At 48.9% G+C, this 19,547-nt stretch overlaps 1 protein-coding gene across 2 annotated transcripts in view; it reads left to right on the forward strand.

Moving 5' to 3' along the window:
- LOC146812510 (interferon regulatory factor 4-like) overlaps positions 1-19,547 on the forward strand; it is a 120,069-nt gene that overhangs the window by 75,974 nt on the left and 24,548 nt on the right. For both annotated transcript variants that reach the window (XM_085619513.1, XM_085619512.1), the window contains 2 exons: positions 5,854-6,246; positions 13,452-13,570. In XM_085619513.1, coding sequence (XP_085475639.1) covers positions 5,854-6,246; positions 13,452-13,570 — 512 coding nt within the window. The remainder of the gene's footprint in view (positions 1-5,853; positions 6,247-13,451; positions 13,571-19,547) is intronic.

Here is a 19,547-nt window from a genome sequence, read left to right on the forward strand (position 1 = left end):
GCTCTTTATGAGTCAGAGAGCTAAGCACACTACAAAACTCTTATGAAAATACTTCTGGTTGCACAATTTACACAAGTGCCCGGAGGGCACGAAACCATATACACTGCAAGTGGAATGGGAAAGGTTAGATAGTTTAAAGTCACTGATTCCGGAGGAATCCGATCAGTGGGACTAAACGAAAAAGGAACTGGACACTTGTAGAGTGAACCTACGATGGAGCACCGAGATGCTCGAGTTACCTAGCCCCGAGGCTGCGGCTGCGTGGGGTTCAGCAAGATGTCGGGAGTCCTCGTTGTAGTCTCAGGAGCCTGAAAGAAGAAGTTGCTGGCAGGCGACCAGTGTCGATGTTCAGCGAGATCCAAGCCTGGATCGGTGATGAAGGAAACCTGAAAGCAGAGGAGACTCAGTTCTCAACCACTAGCCAGCGATCGTGTGGGTACCAGGAAGGTATCGGCTGAATTCACCTCGACCAGGTGAGTGGATGACGTCGGACTCGGCTGTTCCTCGGACCAGGAGGCGCGGCGGCGACCAGGATGGAGGGCGAGCTGTCCCACGAAGGTGTCTGCTGTCGATGATGCTGGGCCCAAGAATGGGACAGCAGGTCTTGGCAGTGGCAAACCCACGCGGTGGAGTCAAGATGGCGTCGGGAGTGGACCAGGAGGGTCCGAGGTACTCCTCTGTTGAAGGGGAGCAAGAGCCAGTCTGGAGCAACCAGACCAGTGATGAAAGTCTGTCGTGGTGCGTCGTGAAGAGGGCCACAAGCCGGTCGGCGAGTGGTCGGACAACGCGGTGAGCAGCAAGGAGCAGAAGGGCCCCCACGCAGATCTCGTGGATGCTGGGGAGGCAGACTTCGGTGCTGGAGCCACTCAGGGTTAGGGCTTCTCAAACCCTAGGTGCACTCACTCGAGGGTCCCTCGGTGGGCGTGCTAGATAAGCGTCGTGCAGGTTCTGAAGATGGCCGGTCCCGCAGGTCTCGTCACACCTACGAATCTCAGCTGGGCTGATGATGTAGGTAGAGGTCAGAGATGGCAGGGAACCCGGGTCTCGTCGAGCTGGGCAGTCTTGATCCGTGGGAGAGACGTACAGCAAACCGCAAGCGCTTAGGTGGTGCCTGCTGGTGCAGGGTGGCTACTCCTTAGCCACAAGGGAGAGTCTTCAGAAATAGTCAAGAGTTCCTTTCGTGGAAAGTAGTTCAAGATTCAGAATTATCCAATTTGGGAAGGGGACTCGCTCCTACCTTTATTCTAAGAAAAGGGGCTGGCCCGTGACTAGGTCCTACCTATGGGTGGGGCCAGGAGGGGGGTGGTTACACCCCTATCCTTTGTCCGGCTTCGCCCCAGCTCAGGGGCAGGGTTGCCCCCGAAACTGGTTTGAGCCGGGCTATGCACAGTGAGCACCGGGGTGCCACTTGCAATCACCTTCCTTTCAGCCCTGCCTACCTGGGATACACAAACCCTGTCTGGGATGGTGCTAACACCGCCCTCGACAGGAAACCCTTTGTCCAAGCTCCCCTCGCTGGAAGGTCTCCCAGCAGCAGGAGGTCAGACTTGTGTCTGGTGGCAGCATCCATTTTGTGATGCTGAGGCTTGAGTCAACTTTAACCGGGGTTCAAGGTTACTTCCATGTTGTGTCCCTCTAGAAGGGTGGAATGCTAACCCCGTCGCCAGAACTGGCGAGGGGTTCGTATTCCAATTCGTATGACACCTTACTCGACATGTTTGGGTGATGCGATGCCAAAGTTAGCAAATAACCGCGAGGATTATAATGCACTTTAAGGTAGTTGGCCCGCGTCACCATGGAACGGCTATTAGGATTTGGTTCCGCAAGCCGTCGACGGGCTCAGCTCGCGCCAGAGCACCATCTCACATGATTCCCAGCACTCTGCCTACAGGATTGATAAGGCCTGCCATAGGAGTGACTGACAGGAATCCATGCGTCCATTTTAGGGTTAGGTATAGGAATACTACACCCACAGCAACGGGTGATTACACCACCTTGCCCCAGCTGTCGTGCAGCCAGTTGTGTCAGATTTGGGCGGCCATCCAGGGGTGGCACAATACATGCTGCAGCCCCTGGTAGGCCCTGGGTACACCGATGCCCTGGATACCTGTGGTATGCTGATACAGGGACTGATAAGGCGGCCCAGTTCCAATTAGTGGATGCACCTAATGTACATGTGTGTTAATTTCGAGAGAGAACAGCTAGTCTGTGGGTCTGATTGGCAGGCCCGCAGCCGGGGAAAGTCGTAAACCAATGAAGCAAAAGCAAAAAATCTGGGTGATCATAGGATTGCAGACCCTACTCTCCTACAGGGAGCACCATGTTTTTGGGGGGCAAAAAGAGAATCTTGCGGAGGCAGAAGCATCTTCTTTTGTGTGGGAGCATTTCCTGCTGCTCATGGTGGCATGCAGTTCGATAAGGGAGCATGTTACACTACATATCATATGGTTCTGCAAGGGCTCTAGAGGAGGACGTAATGCAGTGCTTGAGACACCATGATTTTCTGATATTGATCTTGCACACAAGCCAACCTTTATGAACAGCTCAGAGGGAGCTTTTGAGGGAAAAATGAGGGGAAGGGTAATGATTCACCTCTAAGTGTCTGGGTGATTTCAGGATGTGTGAGGCACGATAGACCTCTCTGGACTGAAGGCAGTGCAAGTTTCTCACAGTGTCTGTCAGAGGGTCATAAAGGTGTTCTGATTACATGCACATCCTATACATGGACTCTTTGCAGAGTGATGATCCTATGTGTGCATACTGTTTTTACACATACATCAGAGTCCAGAAAGTGTATTAGGTGCTGAACAGCCATGAAAATATCCATAGCATGGAAGAAAAAGAGAATGCAGCGTTTATTGGTGAGGCAAGTGTGTGTGTTTTTGTGTGTGTGAGACAGAGGGGGCGGTTAAGTGGAGGAGACAGACGGAAGTATATACAGTTAAAGAGGAAGTAAACTGTGACCCATGGAGATGGAGGAATATTAAAGTGTTGTTGGTAGAAAAAGAGTGTAAGAGAATAACTGACAAAGTTTGCAGAGGAAAGCAGTGTGATGGGAAGAAAAGACAATCCCCTTTTACAAGTCATTGTCATGTTTAATGCACAACCTCGTAGTGTCAGAATTTTTCAAAAACTCATTTTCAGGATAGAATCACTTTCAATTCCAACTGTTCGTAGAAATAGGAGTTGTTACCTATGTATTAAATATCCAATACAATTCGGTGCTAACAATCATTGGCAAAGCCAACAGGTCTGGCTTACTTTAGTTGTATGGGTTTGTTTTGTTTTATGTTAAGATACCATGCATCGAGGCACCCAGACAGTGTTCAGGTGACACACCGTGTCAAGTAAAGGCCTTGAATCTGCAGTCCCGGCCGGCCCTGGCCACTGGAGCAGGCCCGGGCTCACTGGCGGTACTGTGGTAACAAGGGCTGCATGCGTGTCAGTGCAGAGGAGGGCTGCTGAGAGGAACTGGTAGCCAGCACATTCCTGCTGCTGTAAACTCTTGGCTCGCACCTCGTCCCGCAGCGCCACTTGAACAAACACCCCCGGAGCCAGGGCTCTGCAAACACTGGGCAGGAGGGCAGAGAGGCCAGTCTCCGGCACCGCCGAGGCCGCAACCCTCAACCCGCCTCGCTCGTGCTTTACTCCTGACCTTTATGTAAAACACAGGGAGCCCTCCTGCACCCATGAAGCACCGCTGTCTGCCGGGAGCCGCCTAGCCCGCCGGTGTCCTGAGCCAAACCGAGACGAGGCCAGAGGCCTGCAGAACTCACAACTCTTCATGAGGAGCCCTCCAGCTTACCTGGACCAGGCATCCAGTCCAGGTTTTCTGGGACTCGTAGTCCTAAATTTCCATTAGTATAAGAAGGACTGTTTGTCTCAGAATGCGAAGCAAAAGCACTTAACCTACACGAGTCAGTCTTAGATAGAGCTGGGAAACTTGGCAACTCTGTTAGTGTGACAGCTCAGGGCACGGGCCGGGCCTTGAGGTCAGTCAGAGGCGTGCCTGGGGCCGGTGGGCACATGGCAGCACTTGAGAGACTCCAGGCGCTTTCGGGGTAAGAGAATACTTGGTGAAGCCCTACTCCTGCAGTACAGTGGAAAACAAGAAATGTTTTGGATTCCTAAGCTCTATTTGTGAGCAAATCCAAACCTCAGACACGTATGTCTACAGTCAAAAGTGACAAGAAAGGGGACAAGTAATCGGATTATAAAACAAACCCGGGAGTGGTGCGCGCACGCGCGCTTGTGCCCGCCGCTGCTGGCAAAAAACCAGCGCGACTAGCGCTGACCGCCATCGCGCCATCTGTTTCCAATCAACGCTATAATTAGAAACAGATGGCATTAATGCTCGCTCCCGAGGACCCTAGGCCAAGGACCATAGAAGGCGGGACATGCACCCACCTTGGGCCAATTGCATGCTGTCTTTCTTAGAAAGACGCATGCAAAGGCCAATAGGGGGAGATTTTTTTTAAAAAGCACACTCACGTGTGTTTAGAGTTGAAAAGCCCTTACTTAAAGTCTCGCAGAGCAGCGCATTCGCGCTGGCTCAGGCGAGACCTAAAAAGGGCACAGGAAGAGAGGTGTCCAGCATTCTCACGTTTCCTTCTTGATGCTTCTGTCACAACTTTTTTCTTGTTCCCAACAGAGATTTTCATAAAAATATACCAGATGATCTACTTTTTTTGGGGGTGGGGGGGGCTCCTTTCAAGATAAGCACTAGGCATAGGCCCCATGCCAATATCTCAGTCTCCTGCCTAAGGGTGCATGTGCTATGCCATAGCCACTTGTGTCTCCCAGAGTGGCATTTCATTGTAACATGTTGCGATGTGCATGGAGAGAGGTTTCTACCAGAACCTACCCATTTGATGAAAATTATAGGGCCTTATTATGAGTTTGGCTGTCCGTTGGACGGCCAAAACCATGGTGGCGGTGCGTCTACTGCTGCACTGGTGGTCCGACCGTACTATTACAAGTAGTGCGATTGGACCACCATGGGACCACTGCTGCCGCCAGGGTTCCGCAACCCCTGGCAGTCTTGCAGCAGTCTGAGGCTCCTAATCTGCTGGTGGTGCCGCTGCAGCACCGCAGAACATATTAGGAGTTTCCTCACTGCCACATTTTTCATAGCGGTGAGCCCACCCTAAAAAGTGTGGAGGTGAGGAAACAAAGGGGGCCCTACAGTGCTCCCTGTTGCCTCTGTGCCAGGTACGCATGCAGTGGAGCACATGGTGCGCCCCCCTGTATGCATGCACCCCCAGTTCCTGCAAGGCATGAACTTCACAATCCATGCCCTGCAGGAACTGTCTTTGACGCTCCAGTTGCTGTTCCTTTTTCATAGGCACTGCAGTGGGACTGCCAAAGAACCGCCTGCCAGTGACAAAAAATTGTAATCTGTTGGGCGTTTTCTTAAGGCTTTGGCAGTCTTGGAGCGGGGCGGCGGCGTGGCGGCCCCGCTCCAAGACTGCCAAAGTCATGATAAGGCCCTTTGTCTTAATATGTGTATCTGTGTTTTTCAATGACGTGTACAACAGACCTTGTTCTCTTGTTCCCTGAGGGATACAACATTTGTGATAAAGGCACCAGTTCCAAGAGAGCAGGCTCCATCACAATATGTATTGAGATTTGTATAGCACAAACATAGCAGCAGAGTGCTGTACACAGTTAAGAGGAAGGAAGGGTTGAGAATGGCGAAGCCCTGCATACCAAATTACACCTGTTCCCTAAATATGGCTTCATAATACCTGTGAACAATAGGATTCTTTTGGCTAGGCACTATCCTATCTTAATCTGCTTGTGACTTCATCTTGTCCTGCCTTTCTCTGACCTATGTTCTCCTTGCACCTACAGATTTCTGGCTCCACATCCGCCTATACTATCGGGATGTGCTAGTGAAGGAGTTTACAACCCGCACTGTGGAAGGCTGCAGAATCACACACCAACTCACACCAGCAGATGATGAGCACTTATATGGCCCTTCCTGCATTGAACAGCTTCCATTCCCTTCACCGCGGGCCATGAGTGTCTGTGGGTTTCCTAATTTCATCTTGGTCCTCGAACGCCTGCTTTCACACCTGGATCGCGGAGTACTGCTTTGGGTGGCCGGAGAAGGTGTCTTTGCAAAGCGTCAGTGTCAGGGTCGTGTCTACTGGAGCGGCCCGCTGGCACCCAGCAAGGACCAGCCTAACAAATTGGAGAGGGAGAAGACGTACAAACTGCTAGACACAATGCAGTTCCTGAAAGGTAAGTCAAGGTATTCAATTAAGCTGGCCAGACCCAGAACCCTTTATGGGAGGGTGTATGGTGGGTTGATAGCAGGGGCTATCTGAGAGGTTTAACTGGAATCTGTAAGTCTGAAGAGCTGGTGGCTGATGGTGGGTTATTTCAGAGGCAGCATTATGTAGTCTGTAGCATACTATCTATAAAATAATGTCCTTTCTCGAGCACTCTGATCTCTGTGATTGAATGCGTGTTCTTGGTGTATAGCATCTGACTCTTGTTTGGATTGTTTATGGTGGGTGAACTCTCTTGATGTGATATAAATCTTGTCTCAGGTTGGAGAAGTGCTGTCTCACTGGTACTGATTGCTTTCTTTGATTTAAGAAAATGCAGGGAGGGTCCTTCTTTCTTACTATAGATTTTCTGTATTTTAAATTTAGAATATTGCGAACTGTTTCAAATATTGCGACCAAATCCCTTAGGGGTGAGAGCGTGTCTCTTTGGAATAATCTAGAACATTGATTTTTCTGTTGCTCAGTGTCCGACTTGTTATAGATCACCTTCGCATTTAATAATGCCTGCGAATTTGCTGTCTCCTGAAGATAGAGAGCTGTCTTTTAGTGTGACATAATTGCTAATTGGAAACGATCTTTTGTGTGCAGATATCTAATTTATCTCTGGTTGGATAAGGAGAAGATGTCTCTTTGGGCTATCAACCTATAACTTTATGTTCGAGGCATATGAGCTGCAGATTGTACACTTAGCATAGATCGCCATCTGGTGTTGGGCCCGGATGTTTGCAGTTTGTTTTTGTTCTTTGGACAGTCTTTGGAAGTCACGAGTTCGGTGACTCCTCCTTCGGTCCGTACTGCGCATGGGCTTCGGCTCCATCCTCAGATTGTTTTTTTCCGCCATCGGGCTCGGATGTGATACTTCGTGCTCCGGCTTCGAACTTCTACGGTTCCAGCCTCGACGGAAAATCCTCGTTTCTTCGAGTTTCTTCATCATCATCTTCATCTCTCGAAGCGGCACTTTTCTCCATCCCGTACATCGGCACCGGCCTTCGGGCCCTCCTCGACTCCGGTCCCGGCCGATGGAAAGGACTCCGTTCAAAAAGTGCCCAAAATGTGGGTTTAAATTTCCCCACACCGACCTCCATCAGGTGTGTAACCTTTGCCTCTCTCCAGAACACGAGGCCAGACACTGCCCCGCCTGTAAGTCTTTTCGATCAAAGAAGACCATCCGGGATCGAAGAGCTCGACGCACCATGGCGCACTCATCGTCCGCAGCTCCACCGGACATCTTGGGAGACGGCGCCGAAGCTTCGGGGCAATTACACACCGAGCAGGAGGACGACGTCGTCAGCGCTTCCGAGGCCGACGACTCCGACGTGGAGGACATCACACCGGCGCAGCGGGTCGTGAGTACTGTACCCCCTCCCACCCCCGCGCCCAAAACCAAAGAGACTCAGGTTACACCCTCGCCTGCAGGCCTGGGTAAAACCAAGCACAAAGCTTCCATCACCCCACCTTCGGGCCCGGTGTCGAAGCCTCAAAAGTCTCACGGCAGCTCGGGCTCGAGCCAGCCGACGCCTGGTGCCGAAAAATAGCATCCGGCACCGAAGAAAGTAATACCCAGCTCGACTCCGAAGCCACCGGTGCCGAAGCCTGGACTCTCGGTGCCGACCAAACACAAACACAAATCTGTCGGCACCGACGCTCCGGCGCCGAAAACTCCTTCGACGCCGAAAACACCAGAGGCCCCAAAAAAGCATGGCGCACAGGAACCATCGAAGCCCTCGGCTCCGAAATCATCGGCGCCAGTGGACGATTCGACGCCACTGGCTCTGTTTACACCAGACCCTTTGCAAAAGACTCTATCTAAAGATCCAAAGACTGGGCTATTGACTTTAATTATCAAGAAAAGACGCCTTGACACTCCGGCTCCTCCTCCACCACCCAAACGGAAGGACTCTGCCACTTCTCCCCTCAGAGTGCCCTCCCCACTACCTCCTCCTCTGCCTCCTCCACTTCCTCCACCCCCTCCCCCTCCCAGGTCTCCGCCACCTTTACCTCATTACTCCCCGACCCCGTCCCCAGATCCGGATGACGGGGACCCGGATTATGACCCGGCTGACGCCCCAATGGACCCCACTCCACCGGGGACCCCAGACCCATGGGAAGACTACCACAACCCTGACATACCTGATATGCCTCAGGACGACCTATACCCATCCAGGCCGTCTCCTCCAGAGGACTCCTTAGGGTTTCATCACTTAGTGCAGAGAGCAGCACACTACCATGGGGTGGACATGCACAGCGAACCAGTGGAAGACGACTTCCTACTGGACACATTTGACATTCAGGACAAATCCACGTCTATTTTGCCCATGCTTAAGGGTGTCACCAAGCATGCTGCAGAGGTGTTCAAAGACCCTGTCAGGGCCAGGGTACTGAACCCTAGAATAGAGAAAAAGTACAAGGCGGCACCCACAGACCCTGCATACATTAAGGGCCCTGCTCCCTTAGATTCCCTAGTTGTCTCCACAGCTAGAAAGCGGGCTAACTCCCAGTCCTCAGGAGAAGCCCCACCGCCAGACAAGGAATCGAAACTTCTAGACGCGTCTGGCAAACGCACCGCCTCCCAAGCTGCAAACATGTGGCGCATTGCAAATACACAAGCGCTACTTGCGCGCTATGACAGAGCACACTACGACGAACTTGAGGCTCTTATGCAGCACCTTCCCGAAAAACACAAGCGCAAGGATCATGACCTGATACAGGAGGGTAAACTGATTACAAACACCTCCATTAAGTGTGCCCTCGATGCAGCCGACACTGCTTCTAGAGCCATAAATACCAGTGTCCTGCTTCGTCGCCATGTCTGGCTCAGGATCTCAGGGTTCAAGCCTGAAGTCCAGGCGTCCATACTCAATCACCCTTTTGACCAACAAACTCTCTTTGGGCCAAAGGTAGACGAAGCGTTGGAAAAGATGAAAAAGGACACAGACACAGCAAAGTCTATGGGGGCACTCCAAACACAAGCCTCTAAACGTTCCTTTCGACGCTCGTCCTTTCGTGGCAGAGGCTTCTCCACCGATAGCGCCTCTACCTCCTACAAGTCCCCTCCTCAAAATACCTTTTCAAAGGGCAACCAAAGGGGTGGTTACAGAGGCAACAACAATAAGGGCAGGGGCAAAACTAACACCACCCGTTCTGCCACCCCGCCCGCACAATGACTTCCCTCCGCTCCCCCCAGACCATCCCAGTCCGGTCGGGGGCAGACTACAAAACTTTATCTACGCATGGGAGTCCATAACATCGGACAAATGGGTGACCCAAATCATTCGGTCAGGGTACTGTCTCGAGCTAACATCTACGCCACCCAATATCCCACCAAGGCACCGTCCAATGTCTCAAGAACATTCCACACTGCTCAAACAGGAGGTACTCTCCCTCCTCCAAAAACACGCTATAGAGCAGGTCCCCGTCAATCAGCAAAACCTAGGGGTCTACTCCCTATATTTCTTAATACCAAAGAAAGACGGGACCCTCAGGCCCATTCTGGACCTCCGGCCTCTAAATGCCTACATACATTCAGACCATTTCCACATGGTCACCCTACAACAAGTCCTCCCGCTCCTCTGTCAGGGAGACTTTCTCACTACCTTGGATCTGAAAGACGCATACTTTCACATTCCAATACACCCCTCTCACAGGAAATACCTCAGGTTCGTGGTGGACGGGCAGCATTACCAATTCACGGTTCTCCCCTTCGGGGTCACCACCGCACCACGGGTGTTTACCAAATGCCTAGCGGTAGTAGCAGCACACCTCAGACGTCAACATATTCACGTCTTCCCTTACTTAGACGACTGGCTGATAAAAGCCGCGTCCTACCACCAATGTGTGCAACATACAAACAGCACCATCCAACTGCTCCACCAGCTAGGCTTCACGGTGAACTACCAAAAGTCCCACCTCATACCATCTCACACAAAGCAATATCTTGGGGCCACTATAGACACCTCCAAGGGTATTGCCTATCCAAACTCAGCCAGAATCACAAGCATTCAAGCCTTACGCAAAACATTCCTTCCTCAACACTCTCTTCCAGCAAGAGTGTTTATGAAGCTCATAGGAATGATGGCGTCTTGCATTTTCATAGTGCCCCATGCAAGACTCCACATGCGTCCACTTCAAGAGTGCCTAGCACAACAGTGGAACCAGGCCCAGGGTCAGCTGACGGATCTGGTGTTGGTGGACGGCCGCACACATCACTCTCTGCAGTGGTGGAACACCACAAACCTTTCCAAAGGGCGGCCGTTCCTGGACCCGGTTCCTCAGGTGATTCTAACAGCGGACGCAACGCTCTCCGGCTGGGGAGCGCACCTCCTACACCTCACAATGCAAGGTCTATGGACGCCACAGCAAAAATCGCTCCACATCAACCATCTGGAGCTCTTGGCGATCTTTCTAGCCCTAAAATCTTTCCAAAAACAGATTTCGGGCAAAGCAGTCCTCATTCGCACAGACAACATGACTGCAATGTATTATATCCAAAAACAGGGGGGGACACACTCTCCCCAGCTCTCCCGCTTAGCCCAGAGCATATGGAGATGGGCAATTCCCCAAAACATCTTTCTCCTGGCACATCACGTTCCAGGCGTACAAAACACCATGGCAGATCTGCTCAGCAGACAAACGCAACAACTACACGAATGGGAACTGCATCCACAAGTTCTTCAACCATTCTTCCAAAAGTGGGGGCATCCTCAGATAGACCTCTTCGCCACCCACGAAAACATAAAATGCCCAAGCTTCGCCGCCAGATACCCACACCCATTGTCCAAGGGCAATGCGATATGGATGAACTGGTCAGGCAGATTTGCATACGCCTTTCCACCTCTCCCACTAATTCCATTAGTGGTAAGGAAGCTACAACAACACTCCCTCACACTCATTCTAGTAGCTCCGACGTGGGCCAGGCAGCCGTGGTGCACCACACTACTACAACTATCAGTGGTACCACATCAAAAACTGCACCTATCCCCATGCCTCCTAACCCAGAACCATGGAGAAATCAGGCACCCGGACCCAGCTCAGCTCAACCTTGCGATCTGGCTCCTGAAATCTTAGAATTTGGATACCTTAACCTTCCCCCTGATTGCATGAACATCATCATGGAAGCCAGACGTCCTACCACTAGTGCATGCTATGCCGCAAAGTGGAAAAGATTTGTAATTTACTGCCGTAACAATACAATCAACCCTTTAGATGCATCCATACAGCACATCATATGCTATCTGCTCCATCTTCACAGGTGTAACCTGGCATATTCATCCATACGCCTACACCTAGCAGCGATCGCTGCTTATCTACAAAACAGACAGCATTTATCACTCTTCAGAGTGCCCGCTATTAAAGCCTTTATGGGAGGCCTTAAACGAGTAATTCCTCCCAGGGCACCACCTTCCCCTGTATGGAATCTAAATTTAGTTCTTACACGGCTAATGGGTCCGCCCTTCGAACCAATGCATAAATGTGAGCTACAGTTTCTCACCTGGAAAACAGCTTTTCTCGTAGCTATCACTTCCCTTAGAAGGGTTGGTGAAATACAAGCGTTCACTATACAGGAACCCTTCCTACAAATACATCACAGCAAGGTCATACTTCGCACAAATCCGAAGTTTCTGCCCAAGGTCATTTCCCCCTTCCATCTCAATCAATCGGTGGAATTACCTGTCTTCTTCTCGCAACCTCAATCTGTTGCAGAGAGGGCCTTACACACACTCGATGTTAAAAGGGCTTTGCTGTACTACATACAAAGAACGCAACCCTTCAGGAAGACTAAACAATTGTTTGTTTCCTTCTCTCCACCACATAAAGGCAACCCCATCTCTAAATCAGGGATAGCTAGGTGGATTGTAAAGTGCATACAAATTTGCTATCAAAAGGCAAAAAGAACATTATCTGTTCCGCCTAAAGCCCACTCTACAAGAAAGTTAGGGGCTTCTATAGCTTTTCTAGGGAATATACCCTTAGATGACATCTGCAAAGCAGCCACATGGTCTACACCGCACACCTTCACAAAACATTACTGTGTAGATGTGCATTCCAAGCAGCAAGCTAGGGTGGGCCAGCCTGTACTAAAGACACTCTTTCAAACCACTGCAACGGATACCGGTGGTCGCCGCTAAGGTTGGGTACTGCTATATAATCTATGCTAAGTGTACAATCTGCAGCTCATATGCCTCGAACGGAATATGCTACTTACCAGTATGCATCTGTTCTTGGCATGTAGAGCTGCAGAGTTGTACACGCCCACCCGCCTCCCCGGCTACCTGTATCCGTTCCAGTACATCTTATTTAGATACAACACACATGGGTTTCTCACTGTTATTACTACGCTCCATCATTTCCCTGTTGGTGAAAAACAATCTGAGGATGGAGCCGAAGCCCATGCGCAGTACGGACCGAAGGAGGAGTCACCGAACTCGTGACTTCCAAAGACTGTCCAAAGAACAAAAACAAACTGCAAACATCCGGGCCCAACACCAGATGGCGATCTATGCTAAGTGTACAACTCTGCAGCTCTACATGCCAAGAACAGATGCATACTGGTAAGTAGCATATTCCTTTTGGGGATCCTGTCTATTTTGATGGATACCGGTCCCGAGCTTCCTACGAAAAACACATCTTCGGGAATGAGTAGTGTTTTCTTGGTGATGCCTTAATTTAATATTCGTGATGAAAGTATCTCTTTGAGATGGGTTCTGTCTCCAGTTAGGTCAGAGGAACACGTCTAGTGAAAGTGGGAGCCTCTCCCCTCTGTATTTTGGGAACAGCCCTTTATTAAATAGACTTTTTGGCACCTCCAGCTGTTTTTATTTTTTCAATGTATTTCTTTGGGAAAGCACGTGTGTATTTGCATTTGGGGAACGAATCTCTGAACCTGAGATCTGTTTTGAATTTGGGAAGTGCTTCTCTTAGAGACAGCAGCATATTGTGGGTTGGTCAAGGGAAGTGCCTCAATGAATTGATTCAGATTGGATATTAAGAACATTTTCCTTGGCTGTGGATCTCTTTCTGATTTGCCAAGGGTGAGCATATCTTTCTGGGGTGCAGAGGTGTCCCTGGATGTGTTTAGGAAAACTTTCTCTGTGAGATTGAGACCTGACAATGGTTCTGTTCAGGAGCCCAGTCTAAAAGGCTGCTTCTTGCTTTCAGAGCTTCGAGATTTCATGAAGAATGGAAAGCCTGCACCAAAATACCAGATACAACTTTGTTTTGGGGAAGAGTTTCCAGAAACTACCCAACAGAACACCAAAAAACTGATCACAGCACATGTAAGTCTGTAATTCTCAGGAGGAAGTGGTGGAGGGGTGGGGTGAGTTATTGTTTAACCTATTACGTATTATGGGCTTCAGTTTCTGGACTGTCGCCAGCTTTTATCCGCCGGTATTTCAGGCTCCAGAATTGATCACAAAACTCTTGATTGTAGCTTTAGTATTGATTTTCACAGTAGCAGAGGTGAAAGGGGAACCAAGATCCCTAGGAAACTTTCTTACCAGTCTCCAGCAGCTACAGTTTTTTTAACGTTTTTATATAGTGCGAGCTTGGCCCAAAGGCATCAGAGCGCCTTTATGTGAGCACCAGATTACATTACACATGGAGATTAAGTGATTTATCCAGAACCACAGGATGTTGAGCCGATGCAGGTGCTCAAACCTGGTTCCCCAGTTCCAAAGTTGGCAGCTCTGGCATTAGGCCACAACTCCTCCTCAGTGAGCGAGCAGGCATAGTGAAGGAGCCCGATCTTTTCAGGTGAACATATGAGATATCCCCCAAGAACTGTTTAAAAAAGTTAAATCAACCTGTTAACCTGTGCATTTTAATGAACATATGTTCCAAAACACTGGTTAAAACTCATGTCTAAATGGAAACTCTTGAAATGTTCCTGTACTTCAAGGTCTGCCACAGTACCGAGGAGTACGATCCTCCTGCCGCAAATATATATGTGAGAAAATTGTGTGCCAGGTGGACACACATGAGGCATAGCAGAGAAATGTTTGTGTCACAGAACAAGTAGTACTCACCTGATACAGTGCAGCCCATCAGAAAAAAGTGACCATTATTCAATCCTGTGCCAACTGGAATAAAAACAATTGTAAATACTGTGACAATGGACACATGGCCCATCACAGTTGCCATGACAAAGAAAAGCGAATTAACATACCTCTGCCAGCAAATAAAATACCACCAGAAATATCTTCCACCATTTGAAATCTGCTGCCATAACTTATCTGAGTGCAGTGCATATACTACATAGCACTTTCCATAATGTCATGAGCACCTAAATTTTGCCAGTGAGCAGCTTAAGTATTCCAGTATGCCGCATCCTATATCTGCTGGGCTGCTCATATGTGCCAGTTTACTGCTCAACTATTTCAATATCGTCTCTCCGCCGTGCTAGCACTGATGCTCAGTCATGTCAGGGGCAGCTTAATGATACTCTGCTTTTCCGGAGGTACTTCTCATTAAGGCCACTGGTTTCCTTCACATTGTTGTCAGATGCACTTCTCATTGATGCCAATTGCCCTTTTAAAATATGCCAGCTGGCTGCTTCCCATACCATTTATGCTGATTAGGTATGCAAAGGGCAGCCCAGTGCCAAAGGGAAGCCCACATATGCCAGGTGGAGGGGCTCCCTTGCTACTGATTGCTGCTTATTGTTCTGGGCCTAAGGATTGCACGAAGTTGATGGATTTTTATAAATGACTACCCAGACTGCTGTCGACTGACAAAATCGTCAGGATAGGATACTACTGCACTTTTTTGGGGCGGTGGGGGGGAGTTGTATGTAAGGCTAACTCGATCCGAAGGAATCAGAGCGCTTTACATGAGCAGCGAAAGGGTATATGTTCAAAGAAGAATAGGACTTAGGTAGTAAGTAAAAAAAAAAGTGGTTAGAATTATGCTAAACATCAGTAAAGCAGAAGTTTTCAAGCAGTTTCTGTGGCCGAGATATATCCACCAAAGTTTTTATAGGATTTACAGTCTTACTAGATTTTCTATAAAGTTGTCTCATTTACCCAATGTTATCCTATAAGCCTGTGCTTAGGTCAACTCGAAATTTACTACAATATCTACGAACTAACGAAGTCTCAGTGAATAGGACTGAGGTGAATGGCAAAAAGCACACAGTGTAACAACCGTAGTATAATCTGTCTGAAGGCCTGAATCAGTGGTCCCTGACTGTGGCTTCAACACTGGGCAACTCAACTGAAGTACCAACTGCTTAGTTCCTAATACTTCCTCCCGAAAACACTACACAAGTATTCCATCCTAGTAAAGTATTTTGTAGTTTACTGGGGATCGCAAGAGTCTCAGTTTAGCGCAAATGTCCTCCATGCTATGCCATGGGGACAGGTGTAGGAATGCGAGATCACCCAATATGATGTTCCCAATGGTTAGCTATATTTAAGGGGCCAGTACATCTGATGAACTGGTGTAACCCTGACATGTACTGGTAATATTGGCCACCAGAGTAGCTGGGGCACAACCATTACTCTTAAGGCCTCAGCACTGAGGGCAAATTGCAACTTAAATTAATGATACCGCCTGAACATCAAGGACTAGTCGCAGTGGTGTTCAAACTTCTTAATGCTGCGGCCCCTCCTGTGAAAATAAAAATCCTCGGGCCCCCCTCAATTTTTTCACAATTATTCTGCTAAATTGGCAATGTTTAAATATGTCTAAACATATTTAAACATTACAGTTAAGCCCTTTTTAGGTCTCGTGACCATCCGGTCTGCCGAAGGCAGAACCGGAAGTCGAGAGATTTAATGACTTGGAGAAGAGGGGCTTGAACCCGCCCCTCTTCTCCCCTGTTCTCCATTGGCTGGCCTCTTGAATGCTGGCCAGCCATTGGAGAAGAGGTCAGTCATTCCGATCAGGCCCCGTCCTTTTCGGATCGGGGGGCGTGTTTTTTGCAAGAAGTCTCATTCTCTCCTCCAGCCAATGGCTGGAGGAGAGAAAAGACAAACACGCCCCCGAATCCGAAAAGGACGCTGCGTTTCTCCGAGGCATTTCTGCTCTGCCTCGGAGAAAGGCGGTGGTGTGCCTTTTGCTCTGCCTTGTTTTTCCAGTTTAAATTACGATGTCAATCTTTCGGCCAGCGGAGTTGTCTGCCCTTGCTCGAGTCTGCAATAGCTGCAGAGAGCTGCAATAACCAATGAGAGCTAGCTGTAAGCGTAGTCGTACCAATCAGAAAGGCGCCTCCACATTGGCACAAATGAAGGCAAAAAAACGAGAGTTTCGTGCAAAACTGGATTTTCCTGTATCGTCTTGGGAGACAGTCGTTTAAGGTCACGCAGCGTAGACAACATATTTTACGGTATACACCCGAGCCTCCATTTCCATCTCCATTTGGGTTTATATTGTTATTGCTTTTCCTGGCATTAACATGGCTGCTTCGATAATTCTTGATTTCCTGCCTTTAGTTTTCACATGCAGTATCAAAGCAAACACGTAATCGGCTGTTTCAAAGGAAATCTGTTAACCATGTATGCACGCCATTTCAAGAATATATACACGATAAGGATATACGCATTTCTTTTATCACTCCTATTATTTCTCGTCACTGCTTAATTCTCCCACGGGGGTGACGCCATCACGCTGCGCCTATTAGTAGAGGTTGGGCTATGGTTGCTGATTGGCTTGTTGAAACGCGGCGTGTCTCGCTCGCATCCTTTTCGTATTTATTCATCCCCGACTCGCAGACATGGAGGCGCTGGCTCTGCGACTCTTTGAGATCGAGGCTGTTAACTTTGGGAGCTTCAAGCTTAAGAGTGGCCTCCTCACCCCAGCCTACTTTGACCTGCGCGGAATCGTATCTCACCCCGACCTTATGAACCAGGTGTGCAAAAATATTTCTGGATACTTAAAGCAGGGTATTAGTGCACTGTATTTCTTAAAGCGTTTTGGCGGAGACCAGAATGAGTGCGTGGGGACTGAGTACCCTTGTGCCGCCAAGTTGGGGTTGGATGACAAGCGACTAAATGCATACCCGTTAAATGGCATAACTCTTCATTTGTGACAATTTCAACTAGCCCTGTTTTTTTTTTTTTTTTAAACCAAAGCCATGGGAGGCGTGTTGGGCATTCAATTTTAACACCTAATCTACAAGTTTCAGCATAGCTGCCAAGGTTTCAGATTGCTTATGTGTGACATTATTATAATTTCAGTGTAATTGAGTGACATTCTCCGCTGCCTGCTACTAAATTATGATAGTTACTCAGTCGACGAGTGATAGGACTTGGCAGTCTCTCGATGCCCGGCGCTCGCGCTGAAGGAGTAATCAGAGCAAATGCCAACATTTATTAATGCTGCACACGTTACAGCCTGTTAGAGAGGAGCGCTGCGCGAGGACCTTCAGCATAAAACAGCAATATTGATTGAAATACACTGCAGTGTGAGTTTAAGCATCCTCGCTCAATACATGTTATATAGCTTCATATTCCATCACAAAGCCTCCCAGGCCCGGGAAACTCGGCAGAGCGCTTTCAGAAATGTCACGTCGTGATCTTGGCTTGATGAACACTTGTCTGTCTGAAGCCTCCTATTTAGCGGTCGATTTAAGGGAATAATAGCCGCAAATGGAAGCATTTGAATTCTGCCGACTATGTGTATCGCTGCGTCAGTAATTATAGCACACCGAGGAACAAAGAGCTGAGAGGGGCGCTTGTTGTGGGCGTGGGACCGTCCTGTTTGTGGCTCATGTGAGGCTGGGTAACCTCATCCGGAGGCGGAGCAGTTTTTTTATTTCTTCCGGTGCAGCAGAAGAGACAAACACTTAACTACCTGTCCTTGCTATAGTGTCCGCGCTATAGAAAACTGAATAAAAATAAACGTGTGCACAAGTAGAAGTGGTAAAGCCCGAGAAGTGTGAAGGCCACCGCTGATGTCATCATACCATGCAATGACGGCGTGATGTGTTTTACCTACCCCCTCCCACGTCCACACCACAAGTGTGTTTAAAAGTACTATTACCACAGCACTTACACCCTGTGTGTGCCCCAGAAGCACCGGTGAGGCGGGTGGGCACTAGCAGAGGGAGGTGTCAGTGTTTTTAGACTGACTGTGGTACGCTAGATAAATACGCCCTCCGAGGTTGATAAAGGTCACAGTATGCAATAATTAGTTTAGGTAGCTTCTTAATATCACATTTACCCATTTGAAAGTGCTGTGCGCTGGCCAATATACTATTATCCGATTTAAAGCTATTCAGTTTGCCGACCTCTGAAGCATAAGCGCATAAATTGGCCCTGTAAAAGATTCGACCTCGTGAGCTAGAGGTCACCGTTGATGTCATCCTCATAGGAACCAGGTGCAAGCGAAGGAGTACTGTGATTTCCTAAGTCCTCCCACGTCACCACCACAAGCGTGGTTAAAAGTAATACCACCACAGCACTTACACCCACAACTTTCTGTGTCCAAGAAGCACAGGTGGAGCGCGGGTGGGCACTAGCAGAGGGTGATGTCAGTGTTCTTAGACTGACTGTACCGATGTGCGGCCGGAGATGAACGAGCCTGCAGTCACTTCACCTGCATGCAAATGTAAGTGACACTGAGCAAGCATCGCAAGGACATTAAACAAGCATTTACAATGCAACGGTCTCGGCATTGTTAAAGTTAGAGCTATTGGCATTGCTCATAACAATGCCGTTTCTTTAAATGTTTTAAAAACAAAAACATAAACAAAAATAATGTCATGAGCAATGCCAATAGCTCTAACTTTACCAATGCCGAGACCATTGCATTGTAAATGCTTGTTACATTAAGTCCTTACTCAGGTCTTGCTAAGGATGCCCAAAAGATGCAGGGGACAGAACTCTCCTTCTTAGCTTCCCACGCCTGGGCTCCATGTGCAGGCAGATGGCACCTCTGGGCACCCAGGACCAACCAACTTGAGCAGGCAACCCTAGGTTTTGACAGGGTGCACCGGGGAGGTTTCAGGACAGAGGGCTAGCTTGAAGCTCTCTGAGCCTTGAGGTGGTATCACTGGCAGAAGGAAGCAAGAGAGTCGAACCTACGCCCCATGCAGCGGACTCCAGCGACAGACTACACTGAGGCCAGGATAGGTCTCCTGAGCCCAGTGGGGTCTCACAGCCCCCCTGGCAATAATGCTGCTAATGACAAAACCCTAAAATAGAGTAGAACAAATCTCCTAGAGTATAATCTCATGAGAAGTAAATGAACAAAACATAAGGTACCTTAGTGAAAGTGGTTCCTAGTCTGGACATAGCATTTTTCATAGTTGGT

Source organism: Triturus cristatus, chromosome 7 (genome assembly GCF_964204655.1).
Source record: "Triturus cristatus chromosome 7, aTriCri1.1, whole genome shotgun sequence".
In the NCBI taxonomy this organism is placed as follows: domain Eukaryota; kingdom Metazoa; phylum Chordata; class Amphibia; order Caudata; family Salamandridae; genus Triturus; species Triturus cristatus.